The 23,981-nt window shown below is 43.7% G+C and overlaps 1 protein-coding gene across 4 annotated transcripts in view; it reads right to left on the bottom strand.

Annotated features, from left to right (window-relative positions):
- The window catches only part of LOC149342839 (neurobeachin-like protein 1), a 91,137-nt gene that overhangs the window by 31,360 nt on the left and 35,796 nt on the right, over positions 1 to 23,981 (bottom strand). For 3 of the 4 annotated variants that reach the window (XM_089545336.1, XM_089545338.1, XM_089545339.1), the window contains 10 exons: positions 22,798 to 22,999; positions 21,880 to 22,045; positions 18,868 to 19,014; positions 16,402 to 16,543; positions 13,154 to 13,295; positions 10,360 to 10,466; positions 8,067 to 8,322; positions 6,097 to 6,284; positions 5,410 to 5,559; positions 1,814 to 1,971 (listed from right to left, as the gene is read on the bottom strand). In XM_089545336.1, the coding sequence (XP_089401462.1) occupies positions 1,814 to 1,971; positions 5,410 to 5,559; positions 6,097 to 6,284; positions 8,067 to 8,322; positions 10,360 to 10,466; positions 13,154 to 13,295; positions 16,402 to 16,543; positions 18,868 to 19,014; positions 21,880 to 22,045; positions 22,798 to 22,999 (1,658 nt within the window). The remainder of the gene's footprint in view (positions 1 to 1,813; positions 1,972 to 5,409; positions 5,560 to 6,096; positions 6,285 to 8,066; positions 8,323 to 10,359; positions 10,467 to 13,153; positions 13,296 to 16,401; positions 16,544 to 18,867; positions 19,015 to 21,879; positions 22,046 to 22,797; positions 23,000 to 23,981) is intronic. The other variant, XM_089545337.1, reaches the window with a different exon arrangement.

The following is a 23,981-nucleotide window of genomic DNA, read 5'->3' as shown; positions in this document are numbered from 1 at the left end:
AATTTCCACCTTGTTGCGCACATTGTCAATGTAAATTGAAGGTGACTGAAGATTATCTTCAATAAAATTTAAGAAATCAAAGACTTTAGCAAAACTGTTGAATCTCCTTTGTTGGCATCCATAGTACATAACTGTAACTTCACTGAGTTTGGCAATTATGAACAAAATCAACACGAAACAGCAGGTATGTACAGTGAAAGCTCGTTAATTCGACCCCCGTTAATTCGGAAAATCGGATAATTCGACGCGCGCGCGAGGTCCCTACAATTATACATAGGAGTCTATGGGGCGAAACTCTCGTTAATTCGAACAAATTTTGCCGTGCGTCGGTTAATTCGACTTCACTCCGCAGCCCGCCAAGCCGGTGTGCCGAGAGCAAAAAGAAAAAAAAAAACACTGCCATGAGCGGCGCTACTGTACGGCTGATAGGCCATCCGTATGGTCATATTATCATCCATCCGAGGAAGCGAGTTAGCGGCAGCCGAAGGGGCTGGCGTCTTTTTTTTTTTGCGCTTTGTTGTGTCGCAGCAGTCGCTACGATCGCGGTTATTTACGGCGCCTTTTTTGGTAAATGCGCGCTTTGTCAGCGTGTTTACTGCGCTGCTTGTTGTTGCTATTTTGTTGCGACTGAGAGAAGGGTGAAAGGAAATTGCAAGGGATTGCCTACTGGCTCAGCCGAGCCACCACCGCTGCCATGTGCAGATAGAGGAGAGTTAAAAGATCAGAGGAAAGATAACGAGAAAAGATAAGACCGGCGGTCCGCTGGCTGAAAAAAGATAAGCGGGGAGCTGCGCTCGCTTCACCTCCTCCCCACCTCCTCCCCGCGCTGCTTTCGGGTGGGTAGCCCGCAGGGCCTGCGCGCCTCGCCTTTGTGTCCTGTCAGCTGACCGAGGATGAAATAATATAAGTGACAGGCGCTGACAACGACGACGATTTATGATTGTGAGCAGTTGTCCCAAATGCCGAAGTGCACGGTGAAAGAAGCCGCAGAAGCCTTGTCTGTGCGGGAGGACTTCTGTGAACAAATCCCTGACGGCGCGTGTGCCGTGGAGCACCTGGCAGCTGTTAGAGCTATCGTAGTCGCTCAGATTCGCTCGAAAAAGCAGACGGTGATCACAGATTTCCTTGCCAAATAATGGTATACGTCCTGTTGCGGCAAACATTGTTTTTTGTTGTTCATTCGATAATTCGACATTCGGATAATTCGACAATTTTTCGCGGTCCCGTCAGTGTCGAATTAACGAGCTTTTACTGTAAGTCATCTTACTCAATAAATGTCTGATTGTTTGAGTCTTCGAACAAAAACAGAAGTAGAGGATCAGGTCATGCTGTAAATTTAAGATGAGTGGGACACAGCTCACATATAGCAAGCAGCGTCTAAAGACAAATAATGTTAATATTCCTTACATACATTACTACACTTTCGTCAAAGCTGCACATTAAGTGACTTCAATATTGGCTTCAGCCAGCACACAACATACTCACACCGGGAAGAAAGCACCCAATAACAAGAACAAAACAATTACCAGAGCCAAACTGAGAAAGAATTTGTATTTTGGGAAAGTTCAGTAAACAGGCTGACACCTGTTTGAACAGCTGGCACAGACAGCAAAGGACGTGTTAGTACTATAAGGAGGCTGCCGAAGTTGAGAAAAAGAAGCTGTAAAAAGCAAGAGCTCTTGAACAGCCAAATGCTTCAAACAAAGATGGCCACGAAGGTTCTAGAGGCCAACATTTTTGAGAAGGAAGAAAAGGAAGGTGCTTAAGGTTTTAGTGACATCGTGCAGTGCCAGCATAAATATCCAATGCCAACCTTGATGCCCAGGGGCCACAGGGCCCTGTGAGGAAAAGCTTGGTGGCCTTCCAACGTCGGCAGATGAACAAGTGTTGGTTTCTGAGGTTTGTTTGCACTGCAAGTATCCGCTGCTGCTCCTCCACAAGCCGGGACTGAAATGCACTCAGTACCTGCGACTGTGCAAAGTTGCTCAAGTTAGTAAGGAAATAAAACAAAGCATTTGAACAATACTGAGCTAGCTAGTTCACATTCTCTGTGGTATGAAATATAGTAAGCCTACACAGTAAGTATTGTCAAACTAGGTGGCCAGCCTTGGAGTTTATCTCGAGCGTGTTACCTGAACTTAGCAAGCTCTCATACTTTATGCACCCTGAAATGCCATTAAAAATGCCCAGTTGGGACTATGTACAGCAGGCTAGAGAATTCACTAAAGCCAAGTTATATGACGCTCAGAGTCTCATAAGTAGGGCCCGGAACTTTAGGCTTTTGCCTAAACATGCCTATAAATGCCTAAACGGGGGATTTTTGCATTTGCCTGCCTTTTTTTTCATTTTTTAGGAAATGCTACCTATTTAACCTCATTTGTTGCTTATAAATGCCTAAATCCGGCATTTCGGTCCTCGGTGCTGTTCTTCAATTTTGAGACATCTTAAGTATGGCGAAAGGCGCGCCGATGCACGCACAAACGGCGCGGGTCTCGGAAAACGTTTTTCTCAAATTGGAACTGGCGCAACCAAAAAAGTTATACTATAACATCCTTGAGTGTAACCCTGCACCCGAACCAGCGCCGTCCAACCGGAGATCGTTACCTCAACGTGCTCCGTCCAGGCGGGGACCGTCGCCTCAACGCGCGCAGGACTCTCACCTTCTCGCGCTCACTGCTCGCTCGTCGCTCGGTCGACTATCGGCTGCCTGCCCCTCCGCAGAGAATGGCCACTTATTTGCCTGCCGCTTGCGGAACAGGCGACACTGCCTTTAGCGGGCTCACAACCTTTGCTTCGTCAGAGCTCTTCATTTCATTTCGTATTGACAAGTCTAACATGCCGAAAGAAAAGGCATCGAGACGCGCTCGTAGCAGGCAGTGGGTTTCGCAATATGGAGGTGTTTTTTCAACTGATGGAACTGTGCTTTCCTGCAAAGCACGCGAAACATCAGTATCAAGTGAAAAGCGTTGCCATGTAGAGCAACACGTCGCTACCAACAAGCATATTGCAAACCTGAAACGAACGAAAGAGGGGACTTCGGAGCTCCTACTGGCGGTGGCTTTCAGCGGCAGTTCGACAGCAAAGGAAACGTCATTTGCGAAATAGTTGCGTGAAGCATTTTTATCGGCAGATTTGCGTTGTGGAAACTGACCACCAGTGATTTTCGGAGCTTTCTGGTATAGTACACCAGGCAGCATGTCGCCGCATGTGTCCGGTTCTCTTTTCCCCAAGTGGGCGCGTTAGTATCTAGCACAAAACAGGTGTTTATGAAATCTCCGTCAAGAATTGCTGTTTTCTGCTCCACAGCACCGAACATTCATCTGCCGCCAAAGCCTGTTTAGACTCGATGAGGAGCATGGATAAATGCCGCAGTATATTATGCACGGCACTTTGAAGTGCTCAAATCTGTCTTTTGAGGAAGTCGAGAATAATGCTACGTGTGTGATCCAACCAATAGCTATGTTTGAAGAAGCGAATTCGGAAAGAGACATGACATACATCAGTGCAAGCTTCCTAACATTGACGGAAAGGATAACAAAGTTGGAAAACGCTGTATTCTCAATAGATGAATCATTCAAGGCAGTCGAAGTGCAAGCAGCACTTTGGGGACTGGAACAAAAGGGCGCTACTGCTTCTACGAAGATGCAACAGTTGGTAGAAAAAACAAAATAGAGGGCTAGAAACAAGTTCGCACATCACAGACCATATACGCGTAGACGATACGGCCAGACCACGTGAAGCCACGAACCCCCGTGAACTGCCATGTAGAAAGAAGCTACGCGAAACGAAAACCGACAGAGCTTCAAGTTCGAAAACCTGAGATGTGCTTTATTGTGGCATGCTTCAAATGAGGACTGCGTAAGCTCCGTGCTTGACTGAAAAATCTTGTACTAATAAATAAAGAGTACTATTCAAAGCGTCTGTTTTCGTTTTATAGCGCCTATTTCTATATTTTTTTAGAGCCTAGGTGCCTGCCTATTTCGGGTTCTTTAGTGCCTAAATTTCCGGGCCCTACTCATAAGGCATACGAGGCAAATTTTTGCACACACTGCTTTTGCCTACATTACTGCTGCAGAGCTCTATGCTATTGGGCTTTCATTTTAGACCAAGAGCTCTACTCCTTGGGGTACAACTTCCAATTTCGATGTGGATGACACAGTGACCTTGAATGCCTCCCAAGGTCAAACTGAACTTGACTGCATGGTAGTATAGCCCAAGCTATGGTAGTATGACCACGTGATCATATGACTAGGACCATTGGGTACATGACCTTGGCCTTTGACCCCGACATTTGATTTGAGACAGTGGACGCCACATCGACAATGACCTTCAATGCCTCACAAGGTCAAAGCAAACTTCACCGCGTGGTGGTATGGCCCAAGCTATGGCGTGTGACCATGTGATCACATGACTGACTATTGGGTACCTGACCTTGACCTTTGACCCTTGATATTTTATCCGAGACAGAGGACACCATGCTTAATTGCTTGTTAAAGACTTGTAATCTCAGATCTATTTAACAGAGCTTTTGGTTTGCTTTGGTTTATGGGGTTTACATCCCAAAGCGACTAAGGCTATGAGAGACGCCTTTTGCTCGTATAACTTGGTACAAGCCACGTTGAACCCCAGCCATTTTTTCACATTACACCCCACAAAGATCTCCATATACCTGGGATTATACAGTGATGTAAAACAGGTAAATTACGCTATAACAAATGTAAAATTTAGCTCTGTAGGTAAGCTTAGACGAAAACTATGGCTAAGCTGGTTCTAGCTAAGCACTAGAAAATATTTTGGCCACTAGTAAGTAAAACCTCACTATAGTAAATTTGCATATAGTAAAAATACGAGAATAGTGAAGTGAAACTGCAATCCCATTTTTTTTTCTGTGTATAGTAAACACCTTTAGTAAAGAAACGGTTACAGTAAAGAACATTTAGCCAAGGCGACGCACTTCCCACGAAATAATGACATCGCAGCATGCGGTGAGTCTAGGACATCTCAGAGCAATAGACATGCAATGTTGTAATTGCAAAACCAACAGCAGGAAGCAAATGAATATCGATATCGAAGACGTGTCACGGGGGAGGGGGGGGGGGAGATGGCTTAACCCCCCGGCTTGTGAGCTTGGAGGAGAAGCCAGCTTTTTGAAGGCATTAGGTTCATAAGGCAAATTGCGCAGCATGCAAGAAAAAAAAAAGTGCGTGTGTGTGTGTTCAGAGCCATGCCATCATCAAAACTGATATAGCAAACATTTTTGCTGGTCCGAGCGACTTTACTACATAAGGGTTCTACTTGCTAGAGTACTACGAAGACTTTGTTCACTACATTTCAGCACAGAGATGAGAAATTATGTTTAAATGAGCAACGAAAAGGTGGCAGTGTACTACCAAATATGATCAAGCTTACCTGAAAACGAAGCTTGCTCTCACCGACCCCTCTGCTTCGTTTATGCATGGCAACCATGATACCTTCGTAGCACTGATTCCAGAAGCCATTCATTGCTTCGCGCTGCTCCCTAATCAGCATTGAGCTGTACTGCTCCTGTACCGGCTTCACCTGCAAACAAGGCGTTACGCAGTAACTGTAGCAAACTAAACTCACCAATGCAAGAGCACACGACAGGGAAGTTTTTTCCCATTAACACATGAAAGGAGGCGCTCAATGATGTAATTGAAGAAGCCTCTTGGCACGGCTAAACATCAAGAGCATTAAGTGATCTTATAAATGGTTAAGATGGACAAAAAAATTGCAGAGACGCATGCAAAACTGCTGCAGAAATTCATTCCCACTGATAACCCCCAAGAACCCTTGTTCTCTATTGAAGCCATTATCTTTTTTGTCTACTACATCTACCTCTCCTCCCAAGTTCAACTGGATAGCATGAATTACATGTCCAAAGGTAATGCTGCTGCAAGGTTTGGATAAAAAGGATAATGCCTCCTTGGATAAAGGCATTATCCAAGGTTTGGATAATGCCTAGAACGCATTTCTGCACTGCTGTTATCAGATACAGAATCGCAATAAGTGGTATGAACTACTAATATGAATGGTAGCAATGTGGCGCTCTATTCGTGACGAAAAATTGACACTAACCACATTGGAGACAAACGAAGTCCACTCAGATGTGAGAGCGTACTTCTGGAACTGGTCAAAAAAGGCTGGGCCGGCATCCATGTTAGGCTGCGACGGCAGGTGCTGCCAACCACGCAGCCTTAGGCTCACTCTTTCAAGAAGAGCACGCACCACGGGAATGACGAACGAGTACTGCTCCTGGTCTCCATCTGGAATGGCAGGTGACAAGGCAACAACAGGTGACCACAGATGAGGGCTCAGCTGACCATCAAAGACCAGGCGTCTGTTTAGGAAGCACTCCACAAGTACTACAGCAACAGAAGGACACACCTCAAGCGACACAACGCTGTAATGCCGCATCCATCCAAAATTTGTACAAGCCTCTTGTTCTGCCCCCCCCCCCCGCCCCACCTGCTTTCGTCAGTGCTGATTAGGCCTGCTATTAAAAGTACACCTCATCAATGAATAATTTGTGGCTTACTGGTTTGTGCAAAAGCCCACAACACAAAACTCCATGAATTATTTAAAATATGTGAATAGCAGGGAATTCTGAGTGACAACTAAAAGCAATAAACACAGAAATTAAGGCAGTTGTGTTGGTGCTACCAGCAATGTGCAAAAGTGCACATCTTCTTCGCTCTTTTTCATTCCCACAAATTTCAGAACTTTAAATCTAACCTTAAACGCTCACACAAATTCAATTTGTGCTCGGCAGTGTATATTACTGCTAGTTCTCAAATACTGTCGGCAATGGAAAAATTCCTTTTCTTTCACAATTGATAAACACACACGAAACATAAAAAAAGTGATGATATAAAGAAAATGATAAAAGGAAACTCTTAGCATGCAAGAGTTTGGAAAATGTGAATGGTGCATATGCTAAAGTACATCACTACCCCGCCTACCACACCTAATTCTCGAGGCCTCAATCAGTGTTAAGATTAAAAATGCGGTAAGGCGTAAGAAGAAATTCCAATTATTGTGCGTGCTCACAAAATGTGACACAAGCACATGCCTGGATGAGTACAGTACCGGCCATAATCATATGGAGCACACATAGACAATCAAAGTTTTCTCACGCCTTACCTAGCGAAAATTCGGAAGTACTTTTTATATACATTAGCACTTCCTGCTGGTGCACTCGTGTATGAACCCAGGAGACCATCATATCTTCCCTACAAAGGGTGAGATAATTCCGAACTCTGAAACGCACTCCATAATATTTTAGCCACACCTGTACACACAGGAGGTGCACCATTTCTGGCTTCAACTTCTTTCACACAGAAGTTTTGAAGCACAGTTCAAAGGCATTGCGCGACATTAAAAGTCACCGTGGTGGCTCAGTGGTTATGGTGCTCGGCTGCTAGGAGAGCGACATATTCTTGAGCCTCTATAAGGTTTCTGCAGGGGCTAAGTGAGCATGTTTCTACTTATAGAAGAGGCGCTTCTTCGGAATGGTGACACGCCTCTCATGCGCCAGAAAATCGAAGGAACTGTGTCATGATTCAGCCGCGCCTTTTCGACAGAAATTTCCAGAGATCACATTAGGGACAAGCCCTGCATGTAGCCGCACTTACGAAAGTGCTTCGAGCAGAGTACGCTTGTTTTGGTCGGCTTGAATTCTTTGTCACTGCACTGCCGCCGCGGTGGCTCAGTGGTTATGGTGCTCGGCTGCTGACCCGAAAGATGCAGGTTTGATCCCGGCCGCAGTGGTTGAATATCGATGGAGGTGAAATTCTAGAGGCCCGTGTACTGTGCAATATCAGTGCACATTAAAGAACCCCAGGTGATCGAAATTTCCGGAGCCCTTCACTACAGCGTCTCTCACAGCCTGAGTCGCTTTGGGACGTTAAACCCCATAAACCAAACCAAAAAATATTTTAAGGTAAAGTCTGAAAACCACTGTAAACAAAAGCTAAAAAGCATTTCCCGTTGAAAAACAATGGTACCATGATTCACAGGACAATTTGCCGTAAGAAATGCCGACTGACCTTTGACTGCTCTGGCGAGGACTGCGTTCACCCCAGTGAGCAGGTAGCAGGACTCCTCGAGCGATGCGAACGGGCGCGTCTGCACGAGTGTGTGCAGCCGAGCCGTGGCCATGGCACAGAGCTCGAGCTTGTGGCTCCCAGCGCACACCAGCAAGATGCCCAAGGCCAGCTTGGACATCTCCTCCCAGCCCTCATCTCCCGGCGACTCGCCAAACACCATCAGCAGATCCATGACCATCAACACATGCTCCAGGAGCTGGGGGAAGGTTGGCAGTGAAGAAGTTACGAAGGGGGACACAGTCACCACATGTGCAGGTTAACTGGTTTGAATGGAATATTTACCTCATAGAAAGAAACCAGCCAACTGAGACATTTTATTTTTTTAAAAATGCCATGACAGCCAATGTGACGCAACTGCAGCCATTAAAGGGCAACTGCAACACTTTTTCGAGAATTTCGCAATATTTAAGGATTCAAATCTACATAGGCTGTAGGTAAAGCATGCCAAGTGTTTTTACACTAGCAGTAAAAATAGTGACGTAATTGAGGATTGAACTTTGCGCTTCTCCTCAATGCACCGGAGGCGTGCAGAGAAACTCAGTGTGACGTCACGGAAGGTATGATTTCAAATTACCGCTGTCGTCTGCCACGCCCTGCCCTGACGCGTTAGACACTGCCAAACAGCTCTCGGCAGGGTTCGCCTTCGATGGCGTTGGTTTTTTTCCTTGAAAGCAGGTGTTTGTGCGTTGGAAATGCACCGATACCTTCGATGACGTCATCATGCGGCCCCCCACTTGGCGTTGTGCACTGCGGAGAAGCTTGAAGGGCGTCCGGATTTTAATCAGCGATTACTTCACTACTTGAAGTGCTAGGACGAAAAGACTTCGCATGCTTTACCTGCAAGTTTCACACATTCGACCTTCTTAAGCTCGTTGATTTCTAAAGCCAATGCAGTTTCCCTTTAAGGACAGTGTGAAAATACACCGCGATTTTTAAAAATCTTTACAGATTTTTATTTAAAAACTGAATGATATGTTTGCGCGATGTCTTGAGCTGGACTACACATCAAGGCAGGCATTACGCACCTCATATGGATCGATAATTAGATGATTAATTAACTTAAATTAACAAATACACTTTTTTTTATTTTACGGGCAAGTTTATATTGTGAAAGTGATGGCTGTCAACATCAAAGGCGATCACTGTTTCTAAATTTTCTTAGTCAGCATGTGGCTCGAAAAAAATCTAACATAAAAAATTCACACTTGCAAGCTTGCTGAGTTGGCTTTTTCACATTACTTAATTATAAAAAGGCACTGCTGTGTGTCATATTGTAGCTGCAATAAAGTTAACTTCTACATCACCAAATACACCAACTGCGCCTGTATTTAATGCATAAGAAGTGCGAAAGGCATCATTTTATAAATACGCAATGCAGAAAAGCCAATCTCAATGAGCTTTCAAATGCGTATTTTTTACATTTTGATACTTCGAAACACATTGCTGATTAAGAAAATTTCTCGCCTTCGATGTTGACAGCCGTTAATTTCGCAATATAACCTTGCACCTAATATTAAAAATATCAAAAAATCAGCCGCCGCGGTGGCTCAGTGGTTATGGTGCTCGGCTGCTGACCCAAAAGACGCGGGTTCGACCCCGGCCGTGGCGGTTGAATTTCTTTGGAGGAGAAATTCTAGAGGCCCGTGTACTGTGCGTTGTCAGTGCACGTAAAAGAACCCCAGGTGGTCGAAATTTCCAGAGCCCTCCACTACGGCGTCTCTCATAGCCTTAGTCGCTTTGGGACGTTAAACCCCACAAACCCAACCTAATATCAAAAATCAGATAGTTGATTTAATTTTAATTACTATTTTTAATTACTGATCCAGATTAGGCAAATAATGTCCGCCTTGCTATACAACCCAACTCAACAGACCACGTTGACGTATCTTTCACAGTATTTGAAATAAAAATCTGTAAAGGTTAAAAAGAAACCACTCTGTATATAACATCAAAGGGGGTTGAAAAAGAATGTTTTCAGGCTGTTCAAGTGTACACATAGTGCCAAGTACATCTTTTCAGTTTCTGCTTCCTAGCTGCACAATATAAAAGCAAACAGCCCCCTGAGCAGACTGCTTAAGACTGCAAGTCTCAAGTCCAGGAGCTAAGCTATAGGAAAGTTACACACCTCAAATGAACCTCATGTCAGAAGTAAGCTACCTACTCATGCACAAACAAAAAACAAAAGCTTAGCCTCTTTGTCTGCACTGTTGAGGAATTAAAAAATTGTGCTCACTTTCTCGCTCAGTCGGCTCTCGTCCTCAACATTTTCATGGCAGACAAAGTCGAAAACCAGCTTCATAAGCTCGGACGCATTCTCGGCATGGGTAGCATTAGCCTGTCCTGAAGAGAAAAATGAGAGAGAGACAAACGTTGAGATCGAAGCAAATCGAATCATGAGCAATTTCTACTGCATAAGAAAATACATCCCAAAATATCAGGACCGCCAGCCATGTGACTAGCAGACAATTCAATACAAAATAATGTACAGTGGTGAGCAGCCTTGTCTAGAGCGCTCGGGCGGTGCACTTCCTTGCAAACAAATCCAGATTTTGTGGCAGCCTCTAGGGTCCAGCTGCAACGCTTGCACGGAAGTAGCGCCAGACAGCCTCGTAAACAAAGCAGGCACGAAAACTTTGCCCTGTAATGAGGGGCTGCTCTCTAATTTCGGTTTTTGTTACCAAGTGCGCACTGCTCAAGCGCTCTAGACAAGGCTGCTCACCACTGTACATCACATAGCAGTATCAAGTGCAACATAACGATCAGAAAGCATACTTAAACAACTGCTGTATATTTCAGAGAACAATTCTGAAAAAAGTCGAATGAAATCATGTTCATTCAAACTTGCTTAGTTCAAACTGACGCTTTGGTTCGGTTAACATCAAGTGCATTGAAAAGGTCCTGTTTTCCGACCCCGCATAGTTAAAAACAATTAACACTCTCCTACGAGTTTGAGTGATCAAGACTCTACTACATTAAGACTTTCATGCAAGACTACTGCCTTTAGATGCAGGTCTTGAAATGATTAAAAAAAAAAATGCGAAAATTTAAATTTTGCAAAAATGGCATATTCAGGTTCAGTACACTTCCTGCCTAAAAAGTTTCAACGTCTAAATTCAACCTTCAACCACTAAAATATCTATACATTCCGTGCCTACGAAGCCCGGAAATGGCAATATCGGAGCAAAATGTGGCAGGACTCCGCACCCGTCGCTACCCGCAACCGTGTCCCCGATGGCCCCCATCATGGTTTTGTTTTAAAGCTGGGCCCCTTCACTTCTACCTCGTATTACTCATTTTTGTGAATATTTTTGGAATGCTCACATTCCGTTGTTTTCTGAGGACTCTACAACGACCTCCAAATGGCTGGCTCACGCACTACAAATGCAATTTTATCAGCTTTGGGTTTTTGCCGATATGACTAGCGTTACGAAAATTTTTAGTATGTTTTTGTGGTCCAATTTCAATTAATCTTATATATACCGCTGAGTTCAGAAAGGACTAAGACATGCAGCTATGCTGTCTTTGTTTGGCTGAGCAAAACATTTCAAATTCTGTGAAGCATAATGTCACCTAACTATACTTCACAGTCATGGTGCTTGGGCAAAATTTAACGTTTTTACATGATGGTGTACTGCAATTAGAATATATAGTTAGCATAGCTCCAGATGGCAAGTCTTTGGCTACAGCCCCCTTTCCAATCGAAACCAAGAAATATAAAAAGGAAGTGCTTTAATAACCTGTAAGAATTTAACTAATTAGGGTTCAGTTATTTGCCTACAACATAGGAAATAATTGAGATATACTGAAACTAATTATATTTTTGAAAACAGGATGAAGAAACGTATAAGAAACACACCTAATATCACTACAATATCTTTAATAATAAAAATATTCATTTGAAGACCCGCATCTCCCCTTAAAGTAACCCTGGCTTCAATACTGCCTAACATGTTACAGTCGAACCCGGGTATATCGAATTCAAAGGGGATCGGAAAATAGTTCGATATAGCGAAAATTCGATATACAGATACAGGCTAAAACAGCACTCCCGATCATAACAAATTGTGGCTTACCGTTTGGAACAGCCGCGAAACACATAGTATGGGCACTCAATGTGACAGCGCTTTATTTCGCGGGAAAAAAATCACTAATTTCGGGCTGCTTTTTCCTCTGGAAAACGAAGTTCGAAACACTGGTCTCGATCTTCTCGAGACTGTCCAGGTGCGAGAGCCCAGTGCCTTCCATTTCGCCGCAACAGCGCCGAATCAGGCTGAACGCTGACGCTGTGCACGGATGTGTTTCTTCGACAATACAGTTGCCCTCGTCGTCGCTAGAATCGGCGTCTTGAATGCCAGCTATTCCGGCCACAATGTCCTCATCAGCGAGGTCTGCTACCGCTTGAACTTCGCTGTCAGTCACTTCGGACGGAACGGTGCCGGGAAAATTGGACAAGTCGCGAAACGCGTCGTCCAAGCACTCATCGGACATTCATCTCCGGCCTTTTCAAGGCCTGAGCTCTCTTTTCTCCCCAGACCCACGAGCGACCGTTTTCTCTCTCTTCCTTTCCCCAGGAAGCGTGGCTTGGACACGCCGCCACGTGTCTCGATGCCGCGCGCTCCCTTCGTTGAGCTCCAGTGACCTTGACCAAGCACACGCCGGCGGTACGGGAGGAGTGGAAAAGCTCGCGCCGGTGGGGTGCAAAAACGGGGGAACAAAAAAAAGAAAAGAAAAAAAAGGCCCTGCGCCTGCTGACTGACTGCGGAAATGTTCTCCACTGAGGTGGCTGAGGACCGGTCAGGAACGTCTTTGGGGAAAGCGCACCTTCCAGGGGCGCGGCGTTCGATATATCCAATGTCCGGCGAAAATGGAATTCGATATACAACGCAACTGTCCTATACTTTTACATAGTATTTTCAAGGGGGTAATCTGTGTGTTCGATATAGCCAATAATTCGAAATATGCGGGTTCGATATATCCGGGTTCGACTGCATTACAAGCCAAACCAAAGGAAGTGAAAAAAGGTTTACCATAAGTACCTGATTCCTGCAGGCTGGTGCAACAGGCTTGGAGCAGCCTTTCAAAAAGCTGCCGCCTGATCTCAAGATGTGACGCAACAAGTTCGTTGGTCATGGCAAGCTTGTTGACACATACCAACACTTGACCTCGTTCCTGGTGCACCAAGAGGTAAGAAAAAAAATATGCTCATTAGAGAAACTGCCCAAAAACAGCAGAAAGGAGGACGTCAATAGAATGCACAGCCATAGACCTGCCTTCAGTTGCACTAAAGCTCAAAACACAGCTAGGCGTATTAAATAAACTTCGGTCCAATTTGCAAATTATTTTATGTATAAGGCTAGTGTGTGTTTGGTTGGCTAGATAGAACCTTGGCTACCATCTCAATGGTCTTTTGTGAAGGCTAGCATGCATGCGCCGGTCAGTTATCACGGTCAATCATGAATCAGTGATGTACAAACAGCTCTGCTACCCGGGCCAAAAATCACTAAGCAATAGTAAAACACCTAGACATAACAACAGCTATATAATGATCTTCAAAATTTCACCAGCGCTGCGACTAGGAACAAGAACAGAGAAGGAAGACAAGGACAAGCGCTTGTCCTTGTCTTCCTTCTCTGTTCTTGTTCCTAGTCGCAGCGCTGGTGAAATTTTGAAGATGTACCAACTAGCTCAAACCACCATTTTGCTCCACTACATAATGATCCATGTAAATCGGTGTTTAGCTTCTGTTTTAACACGTTCACTGCGCCGTGGGTCCCCGATGGGTCACATTATTTTTTTTATGCTGTGTGGCCACAAATACTGGGTCCCATCGGACAGATTTTATAGCGAGGTTTTCCTCCTCGGACCTCACAATAATATCTGACCCATGGCTTCATTATGTGACTCAGCATACAAGGCCACACAGCATGGATAAATGTCACCGACTGGTGACCCATGATGCAGTGAACGTACTAACACCTGCACAGCTAACATCAAGCTGAATCATAACTTACACTTGCTTATAGTATAAGCAAGAAGTAATGCCTATCCCCTCAAAAGAAATTATCCAATTGCACTATGATATGGAGTGTCAAAGGTAAATTTTTTAAATTTTTAGTTCAGTTTATTAACTTCTACTCGAGCTAAGAGAAATGAATAACGCATGCAGCAGGTGTGTGTATGCATCTAAGTGAGCATAAATGTACCACAAATGCCTTGAAACAGTTAACTACCTGATGCGTTTGTGTATACTATTTAGTAAGACGATAATGGTTCAGATATGAGCAGCAGATAAAATCACGGAACACAGAACACACCCCGCAACAACACCAAGAACTGTGTAAGTGAAAAAAAATTATGCTGATTCTATTACCATCATCAATCCTATCTTGTGACAGCATTTATTTCTAGCAATTCCCGCCGAGTTCAACACGACTTCTTTTTTAAACAACTCCTGCCAAGTTCAATATTATGTCCTCGGTTAAGGCGGGACCCTGGTCTTGAAAAAAAAAAATTTTATTAATGAAGTCACAGTTATGAAATTTTCAGGCCACATGTATTTTTGTGTGCTGATTTTAGATATGTCATTTAATTTCGTGTAAAACAATTCCTTGAGCACTTGTGCAATTTTTATGCAAGTATTTTGGGAAAAGTTTTGCAGAAAATTTGCTGCAGGAAACTCGCTGAAATGCATGCCATTGGGTTCTCTTGACACCAAGGAATGCAATAAGGGTAAAATTATCATCCTGGCTATCATAGAACTTGAGTTATAGAGTTTTGAATTTGTCACTTCAGAAGTGAGAAGAAAAGTGTGTATTCCTTTTCTGAAGTGGCAGCTTCAGTACCTTATAACTCAACTTCTATGATAGCCAGGATGATAATTTCACCCTTATTGCATTCCTTGGTGTCAAGAGAACCCAATGGCATGCATTTAAGCAAGTTTCCTGCAGCAAATTTTCTTCAAAACTTTCCCAAAATACTTGCATAAAAATTGCACAAGTGCTCAAGGAATTGTTTTACACGAAATTAAATGACATATCTAAAATCAGCACACAAAAATACATGTGGCCTGAAAATTTCATTACTATATCTCGATTAATAAAATTTTCTTTTCAAGACCAGGGTCCCCCCTTAACTATTAATGCCTACCAAAATGATTGCAATGTGCATGAGTTCTTTTCCACACTGAGCACACTTGTTAACCGGAGGAAACTTGTGTGCTTAGTGGTTGCTAAACACAGTGCCTGTTACAAAGTCCTTGTATGAGGGTTCAGTTGACGCGCCATCCAAAGACAAGACTGACAAAGGATGAGTTGAGGATGAGCTGCTGTTACACCGCAAACATGACTTCAAGTAATTTCACCATCATCTCACCTCGTATTTTTTTTAAATAAAAAAATGCCCTTTTTAATGAGCAACTGTTTTTAAAGTCAGTGACAAGCCTCATCCTTAGTGTAATTTTTACCAGACCTGACAGAAAACCTGCATCATTTGTTCCACACAACCAGCAATAATTCACTTCCTCTCCTGCTAGTTGTGCATGACTCATCTTTGCAGCAGAAACAGAGCCTGGTAAGCAGTCTTTGAGCACGTGCTTTAATTAGCTAACTTCTTTTTTCTTTATTTTTTCCCTCTCACATCGATAAAAAGCATCCATAAATAAGAACTTATTGTCACAGAACACGTTACTTGCCTATGCTATAACACTTGCTAGACACAAAACTACAAAACTATTACGCAGGGTATGCTCAAAAGTTCAGACCAAAATGCAAAGAGATTTGTAGCTTGTGTAAGTTGCATGCAATACTCTAGCACCAAATCAGCTGCTACTACAAGTGTAGCCTTTCTCAAGAGGTTTCTACACACATAAGCAGAACTTTGATTTCAAAATCCGCTTGGTTACTGTGCTCTCGAATACAAATGATATGAATGCCACAAGCCAACACAGCAGACCTAACAAAACTGCTGGTAGGCTGGAGCTAAGCATCCAACTTGTCCTTCTAGATAAGGTTATCTGTTGTGATACTGAGCTGACCACAAAAAGAGATTACAAATTCGAATATCACTAATGCACTACGAAGTTCTTTTCAGTGACACTTAAGTTCACAGAAAAAAAAGAAGAAACAAAGATAACTTCAGTTACACTCATGTCTGATCTAGAGCAAAATCTTTTCCACCTTTTGTTTCACATTTTAGTGTAGACAATCAGGCAAGAAAATGAGTAAGCACCGGCTTTCATTCTACAGTGAACTGAACCAGGCAGTGAACCATGACCCACCATCCAAGACTGCTTAGAGGAACCCTCGATGCCTCGCCAAGCAAGAAGAAATGCCGCCTCCACAACACAGCTGATCAGCTGTTCCTCAATACCACCACTCAGGCCATTTTCTACGGGGCTTCGCACTGGTGATGTACCCAACCTACAGGACCCAAAGACAATGAGATGAAGAAACAACCTTCATGCACACACCAACATGCAAGCAGAAAGAAATCAAAGGAAAAGCCAGGCGCGACATTTGTTTGACAGTTGAAAGAAACGCATATCCGGACAGATTATGAGGGGGCCCCCATAGGGAGTTCTTGTCCCCCCATTACAAAACTGATTTCGCGGTGGTAATTTTCAGGGATCCTGAAACACGTCCTTATTTATCCTGAGAAACACCTTGGAACTGTCAGGCTTCCGTAAAAACGGTGTCATCCTCAAAGAATTTATCCTAAGCACCCAAGAACTGCAGGAAAATTAAACATATAACATAATAATCTTTAGTTTCCCCAGTTTCTTGCAGTACAAATTCTCTGTTCCATTTTCCCTTGAACTGTAAATGTGGCAGCGATGCCCTGCCTACAAACACTGGTGGCTGTGCAAAGATGTGTGGATGCCCCATGGTTCATTTTTTGATGCGACAGTATAAATTGGACAGAAAAGGCACTGGAAGAATTGAAGGAATGATTCCTCCACACTTTGTTCATGAGCACTGCACGCCGTTCAAGGTTAAGTAACTTGGTTATGATGTCCTTGGCTACATCATCATCATCATCATCAGCAGCAGCAGCAGCAGCAGCCTGACTACGTCCACTGCAGGGCAAAGGCCTCTTTCATGTCTCTCCAAGTAAACCTGTCCTTTGCCAGTTGTGGCCACCGTATCTCCGCAAACTTCTTAACTTAACTTGAGCCTTGGCTACACATCCTACTCTTAAAATATTTTTTCAGGCATCCTTTAACACTGTCCACTTCAGCGTGGCCATCAACCACATCTACTTTTCAAGTTGAGCCTGTCTAAAAAACACCAAAGCCTATCCAAACACTGACACAGCCTTATGAAGAAACTTATTAATTTCATAACAGGCAACAGCCACTTTCAACGATATATTCATAACATATATTCATAATGAGTAAAAACATGCATTTGCGTAAGTTTGGTGGCCCCTAATACTGAACGCAGTGTGCATAAACAGTGTCCTTACAATGAGAGCAAGAACTCTCTTTTTCCCTGGAGAAAAACATTTGCATCCTTGGTACTACTACTGGCACACCAGAATACACAACTTCTGCAAGGATGGTACAAATAAAAAATACACAAAATAAAATGAAGACAGCTTTGAAGCTTTCAATACAAGTCTCTTTCTTGCCACTTTTCACTGCAGCAATACAAATCTCCAAGAAAAAAGACATGCCATATGAGGTAACTCAGGATGTCTAGCTTCAATAGTTTGTGCCACACACATAGAACATGCTGATGGCACCTGAAAGAAGACACACCAACATGCTTGCGGCATGCAATGCCCGCCAAATGTGTAACCAGATTGCATGGCAACATATGTAAGCAACTGAGATTATTGATGGTGTGATTTTCATCCAATGAATAAAAATATTTCTCGGTTTATTACAGTAAAATCTCATTAAAACGTACCCGCTTAAACAGTATTTACATTTTAAGAGTAGTAAAGTCAAATCCTTGATTCAGCTCCTATTGAAAATAATGCATTTTGAATCCGCATAAATCGCACCAGCTTATTGCATATGTGTCGGTCAACACATACTGCTTCCATTTTTCGTCATATGCGCGCGTGACGAAATTACAGCGGTTGTGGTGCCCCAATGGTGGTCTGGTAGACTAGTATTGTGATGCAGCAATGGTAAGTCATACGGCCAATGGAAAATTGCAGCCAAGTGGAACTATGATGGCTATGACGAGCGCCATCCCTGGAGCTCTCTTCGCAACAAGAACTGTGCATCGGCTCACCAGCAGAGTATGTCATGAGTTCGACTTCCACATCTAACCGAAGCTGGGACAGAAATGCTGGGCACTCAACATAAGGGAAAAGTTGAAGTTAGCGCTATTGAACATGGCACAAAGAAATCGGTGCTGGCATGCAAGAAAGATCCTTTCCTTAAAAACTCCCGAACCATTTGCTATTCGGTTTGCCTCTAGTCAGCTGGGCCACACAGGAGGATGTCGTTTTATTGTCTTTTATCCATTCGCCTCTGACTACCAGCTCTGCAATAGTATCATTATACATTTATTGCACACTGCGTGAACAGGTGGTGCTTATGAAGAGTAGTGTGCTTTTTATTGTTCACTTTTTTTTTATGGCTGGGGCGCCGACACGGCGCCTACCCAATACAAAGGGGGCAGTCAATAAATAATCATCATAATCATCATCATCTTTGCAGCTATACCTGGGCCACATATGACAACACCACTGCCTAACACTCATTGCAGGCTGGCAACGCGTGGCTCACATCTTTTGCGCCGGAGAGATGCGGGGGCTCTGGTCTTGGGCCCTGCGCAAGGGGGAGGGGGTGACTGCAATGGGGCTGCTCCGTTGGGCCGCATCGGAAGCCAGGTCCTCCTGGCTTGAGCACTGGCTGTTGGTGCGGGACCGACCACTGCACACACACACAAGCAGGATCAGTCAGGTGGAATGTGGACACACAAAAAGACAGAAAGCTGCTGAACCAATGTTTGCAACTGACTTGGGCACATGACTACAGATGTGACGATCACACACTAGCAGACAGGTTCACCAAAACAAACGCAGCTAATGTTCTAAAGGTGTGGGGGTTGCCCAAGCAGATCCCTTGTGTAAGACTTAACAATGTTGGGTGTTTGTGTCTGCAGTGTGCGGGGTGACCCTAGCCTTGCACAACAGTTTCTAGGGTTTACTCTTAATTTTCCTGTGCAAGTTTACTTTGGCTATCTAGTCATGACATTTTTATGTCATCTAGTCATGACATTTTTATGCAAAAGAGGACCTTCTAGACTTCTAAGTAGTAGCACCAATAGGTGCGATCCGCCTGGCTCACATAAGCACATAGGCTACATCGAGAATGCCCTCCTCAGCTTGCTTGGAATAACATTCTCATCGCCCAGAAAGTGAATGCAAGAGTTTACAGTTAGGACAAACTATGATGTGGACGCCATTTAAACTGGGGTAATGGGGGGCGGAAGAGAAGTACAACAACTGCTGTAGAAATTAAACAATGAATGCCTGAATGCCTAGGTATCCCCATTTAATTCGATACACCAGAGTTTGACTATACTGCGCATGTGTGCAAAGTGAGAAGCGTGCCCAATGTTAAGGGCCTCAATCATTTCATTTCATGCGCGCCATGAATATCTAGCAATACTTGCAACAGTCAAGAAAAGTCACTGCTGTCTTTCCATAGCCACTGTGTCTAGGTTGTAGCCCTGGTTAAAGGGACGGACAATGCGGATGACTCTATCCAAGTTTTGTTTTCAGTAAAATCAAATTCTACGACTCTTTCTGGGCACATAGATGCTTTTCTGGCAGCAAAAGACACATTTATTGGTGAGGATTTTCCATTAAAAAATTTTCCTCGACCGCAATCAAAACTCGTAACATGAATAGTGAGGCAGCATGGCCTCTGGAATCTGTGGATAAAACTGTGTAAAAGCACCACAGTTAACTTGAGAAATCGGCCTAGGAGTTGGCGTTCTCGGTTTAAACAGAAAAAATAAATAAATAAATGTACACTGAGTCTATTTTTCAAAACTCTGTTCTAACGAAAAAGGTCAGTATCCCTTAGATGTATGCCATAGCTTGTTGGCTATTCAGTGAGATTTACAGTCGGTCATAAGAGGGAATTAACAAAGTGCAAAAGCCAGGAGCACGGTGAGACAAGGAGAGTGTTGGACAAAGAAGGGTCCTGCAGTTGTACCTTTTAAGCTATTGCTCTGCTATTCAAGACAAGAACCAGGTGCAGACCAAGACACACCACTACCTCGTCAAGATCCATCTAAAAGAGCAGCGCCTTCTGTTTTCACACTGTCATCACCTTATCAGGAGTTTCTGCACAGCATGAAAAGGACACTGACAGTGTTTGGAACCGTAACATGCCACTGGCAATACAAAACGATGCACAAGCATCGTGGAAAAGTGTCATGCTCTAGCTCCCTTCCGCTATGGATCAACGGCACTTCCATCACTGCCACCATCATTTCACATTTCCAGCATTTTTTGATCGTTTCAAGACCCGCATCTCCTAAATGCGGGTCTTGAAACGATGAAAAAATGCGAAATTTATATTTTGCAAAAATGGCAGTTGAGTGCCTAAAAATTTTCAAGGTCTAGATTCAACCTCGAAGTGCTAAAATATCTATATATTTCGAACCTACAAAGCCCGGAAACAGCGATTTAGGAGTGAAATGCGGCAGAAGTTCATGCCCATTGCTTCATACGACCACGTGCCCAATGGCCACCAGCTTGGTTTCAATTGAAAGCTAGGCCCTTCCCCACTATCTGGGATTACTCGCTACTGTGAAATATTTTTTGAATTTCCACATTTGGCTGTTTTTTGAGGGCTCTAAACGCCCTCCAAATGGCTGGCACGGGCACTTCAAGTGCGATTTTCTCAGCTTCATGTCTTTTGCCAAAATGACTAGCCTTAAGGAAGTTTTATTAAGTTTCTAAGGTGCAATTTTAATTTTATACTGTTGAATTCAGATAGAACTAAACTGTGGAGCTATGCGGTTTTTGTTGGGCTGAGTCAACATTTCAAATTTTGTGAAGCAGAATGTCACCTAACTCTACTGCACAGTTAAGGTGCTCGGACAAAATTTAACATTTTTATATTATGGTGTACTTCAACAACAATACAATTAGCATAGCTCCATATGGCAGGTCTACCGCTCCATTTCAATCGAAACCAAAAAATGTAGAAAGAAAGAGTCTCAATGACCCATAAGAATTTACTAATTAGGCTTCAGTCGTTTTCCTATAATATGGGCACTAACTGAGATATGCTGAAACTAATTACATTTTCGACAAACCGGAAGAAGAAACGTATATAGTACACACCTAATTTCATTACGACATCTCTAATAATAAAAATGTTCATTTCACGACCCGCGTCTCCCCTTATGGAAGAGTAGCGTCCTTATCGCTAGAATGTGGTGATTTATTGACACAGATCAACATCAGTTAGTCTCAGTGCCCCTTCAATGTGCATGGTCAGCATTTAAAAATAATGTCACACTAAACGTTTCGAAATTACAGTCATCAGTGCACTCAAGTGTGTGTATCACTGTGTTCCTGTGCGCAGCTCCGTCACAGTCTTGTAGATGCAGTTCAGCTCCAAGGACTTCAAGTTTCAAAAGTCAATGCTTGCACGCTCGCATGCATGAGGTCCTACACCTAGGTGCACTCTTAATGAAAAGAAATGCCACTCACAATTTAAAAGAGTACACAATCAGAAAAAAGCCACCACAGAGTGGCCCACAAGGAAGCCCACCTGCCAAGGAACTGGGTGATCTCAAAATCAAAGATGTGCTCCTTGAGGTGGGAAAAGATCTGTGATGCTTTGGGTGATCCCGGCAGGATTTCCTCGAGTGACTGCTGAGCGACCAGGGCCTTCTGGGAGAGGCGGTGAAGTGTGCCACGCTTCAGCACAGGTGACCCTGCAGATGAAAAGAATTCTCATAAGGTATGTCCTCGGTGGGGCTCCGATTCAGTTAAATCTGTGCAGACAACTGCTTTTTTTATCTTATTCAAGCATATATCAGGCAGATATGTAGCATCACTGTTCAGAAAGTAGATGCCCTCCCTCCCTCTTCCCATGCACAATCACGCACATACAATGCAGCCTTAAAGACCTTTGCATGTATGAAAGTTCAAGCATTTTTTTAGTGCAATGTTCCCTGTGCTCCTCACTACACAGCCCAACTCTAAAATGGCTCAGATTATATCATTTGCTAAAGCCAAGTGAGAGTTAAAACTGAAATCTAAATACATTTGATGAAATAAAATAAGAGACCAAAACACGCTTACAACTCTTCCACAAAGAGACCTTCAAGAATAACAACTGCACTTTTCTCTCGAGTAAGTCTTCAAAGAAGCTTTTGAGGAAATGAGTTTTTTTTTTTTTTTTTCATTACTGAGGAGGAACTAAAGGGCAGCATATAAAACAATCCCGAAAGTTCTAGAAAAATTCCCAGCTTCACATGGCAAGCTTAAAATCTTACCCACCGAGCATCTTGCAGTCACCAAAATGCAGTCACAACAACCAGGAAATTAGCCTCTATATAATAACAAAACAGCCCAGCTGCCTGCCTCCCAACCCCCCCATATGCTTTAGCTGCAGACAGACACCCATTCCAGACCTAGGCAGAATGTGAACCATGCAGCTAAAGAAAGGAGCAAGTGGTATCACCTGGTTTTTCAGAGTCTGCATTGGCATCGGCTTCCAGGGAATTGAGGTCAATCAGGTCAAGTGTGGGGACAGTGGCCTGAAACGCGCGACTAGCCTCCGAGATGGGCTCCTTGATGAGCAGGCTGAGGACACACTCCTGCCACCCAGTCTGTGCTGCCAGCTGTGGCAGCAGCGAGGCGTTGTCAGTGAGCACTCCAAGGAGCTGCAAGGACAGGACAGGGGGGAACCGTCTTGTATGTGACACAAAGAAATCAAAGTAAGGCTACTGGTAAGACATGCAAAGTCCTGTACATATCATCACCAACATCAGCCTGACTACGCCCACTGCAGGGCAAAGGCCTCTCCCATGGCTCACCAGTTAACCCTGTCTTTTGCCAGTTGCGGCCACCGTATCCCCGCAAACTTCTTAATCTCATCCGCCCACCTAATTTTCTGCCGCCCCCTGCTACGCTTGCCTTCTCTTGGAATCCACTCTGTTACCCTTAAGGACCAGCATACGTGTCAATGCAATAGAACTCATTTAACCTTCACTACTATGTGACTTCTAAAACTCATTTAACTTTCATTGCCATGTGATCTCTGACAGTACCAGCAACTAACCAGAGATTTTTTTCTTTTTTACACTGAATAAAAAAAAAAAGGCAACTTCCCTGGTTTTAAAAAAATAATGAACCCAAATTATCCATAGATTACAGTCGGGCCTGGATATAAGGAACCTGGATATTTAGAATTATTGGCTATATCGAATGCACAGATTGAAAATTTGGTGTACAAGTATATAAAAAATACGAGCAGTACATTGAACTACAATTTCACCGGTCATCTGATGATGTATCGAACTGTGCACCGCACCTGTGCAAGTGGCCCTTCTCCTAACGATGGTTTTTGATCACTTTTCGCACACAAAGACAGGTTGGCCGTGTAGCACTGGATCCCTGCTAGCAGCACTAGCGCTGTGAAACCGTGTGACAAGATGAACATGGGGGATGCTTGAGGGCGACTTTCGATCTCTTGTGCTCATTTTCCATGCCACATTGATGTCTTACAGTGAAGCCATCCTAACTAAAGCCTAGTGGCATCTCTCGCCTGGCATGCTTCGCTTCAGAAGAAGGACCTCGCGGTAACCAATTGTACCTTAGTTTTAACGAGCGATTATTCTATTTATAGTCTACTCATAACAGGAT

This window comes from Amblyomma mixtum, chromosome 5 (genome assembly GCF_055824585.1).
Source record: "Amblyomma mixtum isolate Tamu chromosome 5, ASM5582458v1, whole genome shotgun sequence".
In the NCBI taxonomy this organism is placed as follows: Eukaryota; Metazoa; Arthropoda; class Arachnida; order Ixodida; family Ixodidae; genus Amblyomma; species Amblyomma mixtum.
Note: the sequence above shows the minus strand (reverse complement) of the source record. Positions and strands in the feature narration are given on the sequence as shown.